The 10713-nt window shown below is 46.2% G+C and overlaps 1 protein-coding gene across 12 annotated transcripts in view; it reads right to left on the bottom strand.

The window, feature by feature from the left end:
* tenm3 (teneurin transmembrane protein 3) overlaps positions 1–10713 on the bottom strand; it is a 462931-nt gene that overhangs the window by 151497 nt on the left and 300721 nt on the right. For 8 of the 12 annotated variants that reach the window (XM_071407375.1, XM_071407374.1, XM_071407376.1 and 5 more), the window contains one exon: positions 10048–10272. The exons of the other annotated variants lie outside the window; for them this stretch is intronic. In XM_071407375.1, the coding sequence (XP_071263476.1) occupies positions 10048–10272 (225 nt within the window). The remainder of the gene's footprint in view (positions 1–10047; positions 10273–10713) is intronic. 12 annotated transcript variants of the gene reach the window in all.

The raw sequence follows: 10713 nt of genomic DNA on the forward strand, positions 1-10713 counted from the left end.
GGTCCAGACTCTGAAGAACATCACTTCACTGGTCCAGACTCTGATGAACATCACTTCACTGGTCCAGACTCTGAAGAACATCACTTCACTGGTCCAGACTCTGAAGAACATCACTTCACTGGTCCAGACTCTGAAGAACATCACTTCACTGGTCCAGACCCTGAAGAACATCACTTCACTGGTCCAGACTCTGAAGAACATCACTTCACTGGTCCAGACTCTGAAGAACATCCCTTCACTGGTCCAGACTCTGATGAACATCACTCAACTGGTCCAGAATCTGAAGAACATCACTTAACTGGTCCAGACTCTGAAGAACATCACTTCACTGATCCAGACCCTGAAGAACATCACTTAACTGGTCCAGACTCTGATGAACATCACTTCACTGGTCCAGACTCTGAAGAACATCACTTCACTGGTCAAGACTCTGATGAACATCCCTTCACTGGTCCAGACTCTGAAGAACATCACTTCACTGGTCCAGACTCTGAAGAACATCACGTACAGGCTGTTCTAGACTCTGAAGAACATCACTTCACTGGTCTAGACTCTGAAGAACATCACTTACAGGATGTTCTAGACTCTGAAGAACATCACTTCACTGGTCCAGACTCTGAAGAACATCACTTACAGGCTGTTCTAGACTCTGAAGAACATCACTTACAGGCTGTTCTAGACTCTGAAGAACATCACTTACAGGATGTTCTAGACTCTGAAGAACATCACTTCACTGGTCCAGACTCTGAAGAACATCACTTACAGGCTGTTCTAGACTCTGAAGAACATCACTTACAGGCTGTTCTAGACTCTGAAGAACATCACTTACAGGCTGCTCTATCGGAGTCAGGATTATACACAGTATGACTTTCTATGCATTTATTTTTCTGAATGAATGTTGTTCTTCAGAAACAGTGTTATTGTTATATTCAGCCAACTAAATGTAAGTGAGAACAATCAGTCTGAACGGAGGATTCAAGAGTAGACAGGAACAAGACATCTGGTCATTGTTTAGCTGGATGGTTGGCTAGCTGGACAGATGGGTGGATGGAGAGAGAGAGAGAAAGAGGGAGGGAGGGAGGGAGAGAGACATTAAACACAGACCAGATTGCCCTGGCCAGACCAGACCCCGAGTGATCCCATCATTGGGTCCTGTCCACGGCTCCTCTTGGAAAGCTTTCACACTGTCATCCCAATCCCATCATGCATTGCCGCGAGCTTTGTTGTCCGCGCCAAGGCGCCGGCTGTGGGGTTAGGTGGCGAAGAGGGCGATGAGAGGGAGGGATGGAGAGAGCGATGGAGAGATTGAGTGAGCATGAGAAAGGGAGAGAGAGTTTTTGAGCGTGAGAGAAGGTGAGGGGGGGGTGATATATAAGTAAGCGACCAAGAGAAAGAATGGAGAGAAAGAAGAAGAGAGAGGAGGAACGCAAGGGTTGGAGTCGGACCACACAGCAGCCTGTGGTTGGCTGTAACCAGAAGTAGGCGTGAGCGGGGCCTTGGGCCTGGGTTGTGGTGCGTGAAGCTAATTTCACTTCCATCTCCTCCAGAGAACAGGTCTAACCTTTAGCGACTGTCACCCAGGCGGAGAGCTCTTTGTTGGGCATCGACAAGACGAAAGCATCCTCTCTGCCCGCCGACCCACACCAAATGGAGAACAAAGCTTATTTTGTAGAGAGCAGAGGCAGGCTTTGTGTGGGGTGGAGGATGACAGGTGTGTGTCGGTAAGAGGGAGTGTTTGCTCGTCATTTCTCCAAGAGAAGGCCAGTCAAGGTCAATCTGGTGTTGTTCCTTTCAATTTCCACACAGCTTGTGTACCCTTCAGTACCCTCACAGGCAACACACACACACACACACACACACACACACACACACACACACACACACACACACACACACACACACACACACACACACACACACACACACACACACACACACACACACACACATTCCCAGAGGCAGGCGGATATCAGGACATGACTAGGTGAAACTAGGTTAGTTAGGCAAGATTTGGCCCAGTTACAAGAATCAAAGGCTTACCAATCCCATACAACATCAAACTATCTATCTACCAGTAGTACGGTATAGGGCCAGGAGGCTTTCCAGACCAGAACAAAACTCATGGCCCCATAGGACTCTCCCACCGGACACAGCCTTCATCCCTGTACTCTACCCTGCTGTCATTCCACCCTGACCAGATGAAAGGAATAATCTGATCATATCTCATATCTGAATCCGTCTCCAGCCCTCTGGCTTTTCAAACACGCCGCCCGGTCGCACCGCGCTGCTATTTATGAAAGATAAATATCAACGGGTTATGACATTTATCAGCCCAGGTGTCTATGATTTTACTCTGGGTACAAAGTGCTGCTTAAATATTGACCAACTCAGAGGGGAAATCATTAGAGTGGGATCAATGGAGCGTCAATCCTTGTGGACCCCCGTAGAGGGAGAGAAGAGAGGAAGAAGAAGAAGGGGACAAAGAAGAAGATGAAATACTTACGGTAGAAGAAATGTCATTTCTCAAACGGTGGAAGGGAGACGCGAGACGCGAGTCGTAAGACATGAGCGGTTACTAAACGGCCATCTCAGATGTTAAGATGAGCAAGACTGAGCATGCGTCACAAATGGCACACCCTATTCCCTATGTAGTGCACTACTTTTGACCGGAGCCCTATAGGCCCTGGTCAGAAGTAGTGCACTACATGGGGTGCCATTTTGGGAGCCATATTTCATCATTAATCCTGCCTGGGTGACTGATCTATCTACTGGAGAGATGGAGGGAAAGAGAGACTGTGTAATTGCTTTAAAGGGGGGGGGGGGGGGGGGCAAGTGAAGGAGAGTCATCTTTCTTAAATGACGAATTTCCTGGACATAACATGTTGGAAGGGAGAGTTAAGGCTTATAAGTGTGAGGTTGTACGTTCCAGTCAAATGTACGGCGGAATGATTAAGTGCAATGTCACTGGGAAAATGAAATATCTTGTTCTGTGGTAATTGCATTGTGTGTTCATGTAACGTTTATCAGTGTAAGACTCGATCGCCGTGTAATAGCCTGGTTTATCCACCGACAGAGAAGAAGTAGGCGTAACCGGGGGGATTTGGGTCGTAGCCATTAGACCGAGAGGACATCCTCGAGGTCAAAGGGTGACATTTGAGCTTCTAAGTCACGAGAGCGGGATTCCAAATAACCTCAGCTACGAAGACAAGACCATGAAATGGGCTTCCATTCAATGATATTCACTGTTGACGTCACTATGCCCAAACAAACAAACAGCGATATTCCTGGTTCGTACAAGCAGATTGCCATGGTTACTCCTGGTAGATTAAAGGGACACTTGATCTACCTCCCCAGAGTCAGATGAACTTGTTGATACCGTTTGTATGTCTCTGTGTCCAGTATAAAGGAAGTTAGAGGTAGTTTCACGAAGCAATGCTAACGAGCATTAGCGTAATGACTGGAAGTCGATGTGTATCTGCTAGCATGCTGAGACGTCCTATAAAAACCACGGTGAGACGATCTCAAAGTACTGCATTTCTCACGTGCGCCGGACGGGCGCATGCCACAGCGAGGATAGAAGATTTAGTGGAAGCGCGCATATCACATTTTACACAGGCATCCAGCGCGGAGAGCTAACATCACAGGACGAGGACCCACTGAAGTGGAGCCCAGTAGACAGTGTACTGTTGTTGGGCACAGCTCGGTTTGACCCTCTATTTGCATTTACAGTCACACTGTGCAGGGAAGGGGGAGAGGGGTGTGTGTGTGTGTGTGTGTGTGTGTGTGTGTGTGTGTGTGTGTGTGTGTGTGTGTGTGTGTGTGTGTGTGTGTGTGTGTGTGTGTGTGTGTGTGTGTGTGTGTGTGTGTGTGTGTGTGTGTGTGTGTGTGTGTGTGTGTGTGTGTGTGTGTGTGTGTGTGTGTGTGTGTGTGTGTGTGTGTGTGTGTGTGTGTGTGTGTGTGTGTGTGTGTGTGTGTGTGTGTGTGTGTGTGTGTGTGTAGAGGCTTCCATGACTGTTACAGCTCTGCCAGGTCCAAACAAAAGGGACATGATTGTAAAATGTTTACAAGGAAACATGCACAGATCTCCACTTGAAGCTACTGACAGTGAAAACTCCCACAAACAAGTGAATCATTCGGGCTGACGTGTATAAACAGAACAACCGTGGAAAGGTTGTAACATAGAATCATCATGAATGTAAGAAACCTTATATTCATGTACACACACACACACACACACACACACACACACACACACACACACACACACACACACACACACACACACACACACACACACACACACACACACACACACACACACACACACACACACACAATGTTTGACCTTCTACTCTGTGTGCCATTTCACACGGAGGGGTCCTTTGACTTGGGAAAGGCAGCCAGGCAGACGGACAGACAGACAGACAGGCGTGTTTTTCATTACTATCGGCTTTTGACTTTACAGAAGGCACTGAAGCAGACACCCTTGCCCTTACACACCCCGTACCGAGACAAGAGGAGAGAGGCGAGAGAGGATGGAATCTATTTCGCCTATCTTCCGAGTGACTGACACTCCTAACACAAGACGGAGAGAGAGCGAGGCAGATGGAGAGAGAGGAAAGGAGAGATAGAGTGAGAGAAGGAAAGAGCGAGAGACATCGGACAAGGAGAGAGAGAGACTGAGACCGAGATGGACAGAAAGAGAGGGAATAGGAAAGACAGACAAGACAGGCTGTAGCGTCTTCTGTGGTACGGTGCAGAGCCAGTCAGCCACGCGTGTGTTAGTTCTGGGGGCCTCCGGTAAATGTTATTGGAAATCCTGGGCTGTAAAATTGCTACTTTCATGCCTACTGCATCTGACAATAGCCATCAACAGTGAAGGGGAAATAGGGGGAGAGAGAGAGGGAAGGGGGAGAGAGAGGGAGAGAGACATCTGACAATGGCGATCAACAGTGAAGGAGGGACGATTGGGGGAGAGAGAGAGAAAGCTAGAGAGAGAGCGAGAGAGCAAGAGAGCAAGAGAGCGAGAGAGAGAGAGAGAGAGAGAGAGAGAGAGAGAGAGAGATAGAGAGAGAGAGAGAGAGAGAGAGATAGAGAGGAAGAGAAGGTCAGGGCCTGTACCGGTCTGTTGCAGGAGGCGTTAGCGTGGACTGGTGATCTCTACTGAGTCCTTTAGCGCGTCATTGACAATAAGGTCCATGTCAGAGGAGGGCTAACCCAGACAAAAGGATAATCACATGCTTCGTAAACAACAGGTGTAGACTCACAGTGAAATGCTTACTTACAGGCCCTTACCTACAATGCAGAGAGAAATAAAATAGAGAAATAATAGAAAAGTAAACACGTAATAATACAAGTAATAATAAATACACAATGAGTAATTGTGGTGTGAGGGTAAGTCTGGTGTGAGGGTAAGTCTAGATGGAAAAGCACCAGAAAAGTAGGTATTCTCTCCTCTTCAGCTTCACAGACGAGAACACTTGAGGGTTGTTGTGGTGCTGTATAAGACTGAGGCTAGCGGTGTGAAGGAGAGGGAGAGACCGGGGCCTGTGTAAATGGGTCACCCACTGTGACCTTCCGGCTGCCCATTAGCACAAACAGCCCTCCTCTCCAGCCCCTCACAAGCCTCCTTCACAAGCCTCCTCCCTGTTTCATCCATTCTTTCTCCCTTTCTCTTCAGTATGGAAGACTGGAGTCTTCACGCTGACCCTCTCTCAACTCTCTCCCTCCCTCTCTCTCGGTCTCTCGCTCCCTTTCTCTCTCTATTCATTCACACTGAGTACTTCTGTGCACAGAGCTCTCTGTTTTTCTGTTTTCGTAGTAGTCCTTCACCCTTTGCTGGCTCTGAGTCTCCAGCATTCTGTCCATTCTCTCTGATTGTCCTGCCTGTGCTTCTATTCAAGCCCATCTGTCAATGGCTTTGTCTCAATAGTTTCTCAAATAGCATCTATTCTTCGAGCACTTACAGTGAAAGGAGCACATTTTTTTGTGCAAAAGATGGCTTGGCCTAGTTTTTTCAGTCAATGTATGAGAGGACTGAGAATGTAGACTGACCCTTTCTCTCTGTATGAGAGGCCTGAGACTGTAGACTGACCGTTTCTCTCTGTATGAGAGGCCTGAGACTGTAGACTGACCCTTTCTCTCTGTATGAGAGGCCTGAGACTGTAGACTGACCCTTTCTCTCTGTATGAGAGGACTGAGACTGTAGACTGACCATTTCTCTCTGTATGAGAGGACTGAGACTGTAGACTGACCATTTCTCTCTGTATGAGAGGCCTGAGACTGTAGACTGACCATTTCTCTCTGTATGAGAGGCCTGAGACTGTAGACTGACCCTTTCTCTCTGTATGAGAGGACTGAGACTGTAGACTGACCCTTTCTCTCTGTATGAGAGGCCTGAGACTGTAGACTGACCCTTTCTCTCTATATGAGAGGCCTGAGACTGTAGACTGACCCTTTCTCTCTGTATGAGAGGACTGAGACTGTAGACTGACCATTTCTCTCCCTGCAAATCCTTCATCTCTCCTTTTCTGGCACACCAAGTATTTAGTATAGGTTGCTGGAGACTGTAGTCTTCCAAGCTGACCCTATCTCTCTCTGCCTTTGTCTCTCTATAATTTCCTCTCTCCCTCTCTCCACTCATCCAGTTTCACGCCAGGTCTCAGAGGAGGAGCAGAGTGGACTAGACCTGGGCGCCGGCGAGCCTGTTTGCTTTACTAAGTGATCCCAGTCACTGAGAAGAGGAGATGGTTATGGAAGATTGACATGAAGACACTGGAACCAACTCTCTGACTCTCTCTGTGTGTCTCTCCTCCTCTCTGTCTCTCTTTCTGTCTCCATCTTTCTCTTCCCCACTCTCTCTCTCTCTCATTATCCCTGTCGATGATCGCTCCCAGAGCTAAAAGTCCTCACGGCGTCTTTCTCCCCCCAGGTATGGTGTCTCGTTAAAACGTCTTCCGTTTAGACATCGATTGAGGCGCGCGCCTACGAAAATTGCCTACTTAAAAAACGTAAAGTGGCGACAAAGTATTTTTTTTCCTCATGAAGCTTTACTTTCAGCCTTTCAGTCAGTCTCTAGCTGTCAATGGGAAACGGGGATGGCGTCTCTGGTTGTCTTCTGAAGGCTTGGGCGTCTGGAGTTGGAAGTATTGTGTGTGTGTGTGTGTGTGTTAGGGTCTAGACTGCTCTGCTACTCTGCTGTAGGTCCAGATGACTATCAGATGGTTGAACCACTCTATAGGAAAGGTCCGAGAGGGGAGAGGAGAAGCTCTGAGAGGACGTGGATCATAGAAGATCTCACTTCCTTATGTTCAACTGGCTCTGATTAGATTTTAACGATCATGATGGTCGTGGATATGGCTGTGTATATAGTGTGGAAAGGAAGTTTCCCCTGTCGGTAATAAACATAGGATGAATTTAGAGGGGATGGTGTGGTTAGCTGTGTGTGTGTGTTGGATAGCTGTCTGTTGGGGATTATGATGAGAGGGAGCTTCATAATTAACCTCATAGCTTAAGTCAATAAATTGAGCCATCAAAGACAAAACTTTAAGTAAAGACATATGAGAACATGACTCTTCTACAGATAAACAAGACAAAATGGACTCTTCAACAGATAAACATGCCAAAATGGACTCTTCTAAAGATAAACATGCCAAAATGGACTCTTCTACAGATAAACATGCCAAAATGGACTCTTCTACAGATAAACATGCCAAAATGGACTCTTCTACAGATAAACATGCCAAAATGGACTCTTCTACAGATAAACATGACAAAATGGAATCTTCTACAGATAAACATGACAAAATGGAATCTTCTACAGATAAACATGCCAAAATGGACTCTTCTACAGATAAACATGCCAAAATGGACTCTTCTACAGATAAACATGCCAAAATGGACTCTTCTACAGATAAACATGCCAAAATGGACTCTTCTCCAGATAAACATGACAAAATGGACTCTTCTACAGATAAACATGCCAAAATGGACTCTTCTCCAGATAAACATGACAAAATGGACTCTTCTACAGATAAACATGACAAAATGGAATCTTCTACAGATAAACATGACAAAATGGACTCTTCTACAGATAAACATGACAAAATGGAATCTTCTACAGATAAACATGACAAAATGGAATCTTCTACAGATAAATATGACAAAATGGACTCTTCTACAGATAAACATGACAAAATGGACTCTTCTCCAGATAAACATGACAAAATGGAATCTTCTACAGATAAATATGACAAAATGGAATCTTCTACAGATAAACATGCCAAAATGGAATCTTCTACAGATAAATATGTTCAAAGATATTTGAAGTTCCGCCTATAAATGGCTTATAAACAAGACCGTTTTCTAACAGTTTAATTAAGTACATTCATATGTGTATAAACAGCTTTCATTGAGCACTCCTCAAAACCCCGGCGTCTCTCTCTATTCTCTGTCCAGTCCCCTCTAGATTCACAGCGCAGATGTCTGCAAGTGACAGCCACTACAGGTTAGGACCTCTCCTCTCCTTCCCTCTCTCTCCCTGACACTGATGCAGTCAGACTGGGAACACAGAGAAGCCCTAATTCATTTTGGGATGTGAAGGCCAAACAGCACTGAATGACTGGAGGCAGGGTACTGGGAGTGAGGGTGGGTGGATGAGTTGTCTGTCTGTCTGTGAGTGTCTGTGCTTGTTCGTGTGTGTGTGTGTGTGTGTGTGTGTGTGTGTGTGTGTGTGTGTGTGTGTGTGTGTGTGTGTGTGTGTGTGTGTGTGTGTGTGTGTGTGTGTGTGTGTGTGTGTGTGTGTGAGTGTGTGTGAGTGTGCGTGAGTCTTTCTCTCAGACAGCGGGAGCAAGAGAGGCAGGCCGAAACTGGGCCATGTTGGGGTGAGAAGTGCCTTGTCACGGTCTCGTCCTGTCTCTATGACAACGAGATGCAGTCACAGCCACCGGGCCGATTAACAGAGCCTCCCGTCTCCTATCCACAGACTGGCCACTGACCTCTGCTCTGAATGGCTCTAATGTCACATTAGGAGAAACTAGTCCTCTCTGTGTACTTGAGATGCACTTAAACCTTCATTTAAACTTTGACCCCAACTACATTGGGTCAGCCATTACCAGACTAAATCTACACCACATGTCAAACAATGGTCATAACAGACAGCAATACTAAAACAACAGACACACAGTTCAGACAGAGGTTTCAACCACATGACAGGGAGAGAGGACATATAGACTCGGCAGAATGGGAAAACTAAATATATTAAACTTCTCTATAAGAGTCTGTCTGGCTATCAATCAGACTAACTAGAAAAAGCTGGAAGATCTGGGAATTTTCATTAGCACACATTGAGAATAGTGAAACGTTCTGTTGTCAGTAAAGAGAGTAAATGTTGTGACAGTAAATAGAGAGAACGTCGCAACAATGCCGTGCCTCACTATTACAAGATGTTGTGAGAACATTATACGGTAAAGAGAAGGAACGTTGTGCAGTAAAGAGAGGGAACGTTGTGCAGTAAAGAGAGGGAACGTTGTGCAGTAAAGAGAGGGAACGTTGTGCAGTAAAGAGAGGGAACGTTGTGCAGTAAAGAGAGGGAACGTTGTGCAGTAAAGAGAGGGAACGTTGTGCAGTAAAGAGAGGGAATGTTGTGCAGTAAAGAGAGGGAACGTTGTGCAGTAAAGAGAGGGAACGTTGTGCAGTAAAGAGAGGGAACGTTGTGCAGTAAAGAGAGGGAACGTTGTGCAGTAAAGAGAGGGAACGTTGAGGGAATGTTGTGCAGTAAAGAGAGAGACCGTTGTGCAGTAAAGAGAGGGAACGTTGAGGGAATGTTGTGCAGTAAAGAGAGGGAACATTGTGAGGATGTTGTGCACATTGTGGGAATGGTATAGAGCGCAGATAGAAAATGTTGTGAGAACATCGTAGGGACGTTGAGCCTTACCATTACAGGACATTTTGAGAAGATTATATACTAAAAAGAGAGAGGGTTGTGGGAAGGTTGTGCAGCAAAGGGAGAAAAGGTTGTGAGAACATCGTAGGGACGTTGAGCCTTACCATTACAGGCGAGGCCGTGGTGGCTGTGAGCTGTGACCTGCGTTACAGGTAAGTACAGCGTGGCTGTGTACTCTTCCTCGTCCTCGTCCGACTCATGGACCGCCGGATGGGCGCTGGCGCTACTTAGCAACGAGCTCTGGTTGTCATGGAGATTGGGTGATGGTGGTTGCGAGTGTGAATGGTCAGTAACTGATGGGCTGGGTAGAGAGGATGGCATGGGAGAACCTAAAGAAAAGAATTAAACCATCCATAAACAAAAACAAACAAACAAACAAACACACTCAACACAAAATGAAACTATGGCAACAGAACATACAGATTTTGCTAGTAGAAATCATACTGACATAGAAAGTGATAATGGGACATTGTGACAGTTGGTTTGGCTGGATGAATACTTGGTTTGTCAGTCAATAACCTTGGCATTATTGCGTCTGTATTCACTAGATTGTGTATGTTCCTCTGACGTACATAACTTGGAGACCGTGGTATTGGTTATCACACATTCCCAGCTGACCACAATCACCCTCTTCCTAGACACCACACACATACAGAAATACACTGACACATTCATACAAAGCCAACTGGTTTCCAAGAATGTGTTAAGTGCGTCTCGAGTTCACACACACACACACACACACACACACACACACACACACACACACACAC

Source organism: Salvelinus alpinus, chromosome 6 (genome assembly GCF_045679555.1).
Source record: "Salvelinus alpinus chromosome 6, SLU_Salpinus.1, whole genome shotgun sequence".
In the NCBI taxonomy this organism is placed as follows: domain Eukaryota; kingdom Metazoa; phylum Chordata; class Actinopteri; order Salmoniformes; family Salmonidae; genus Salvelinus; species Salvelinus alpinus.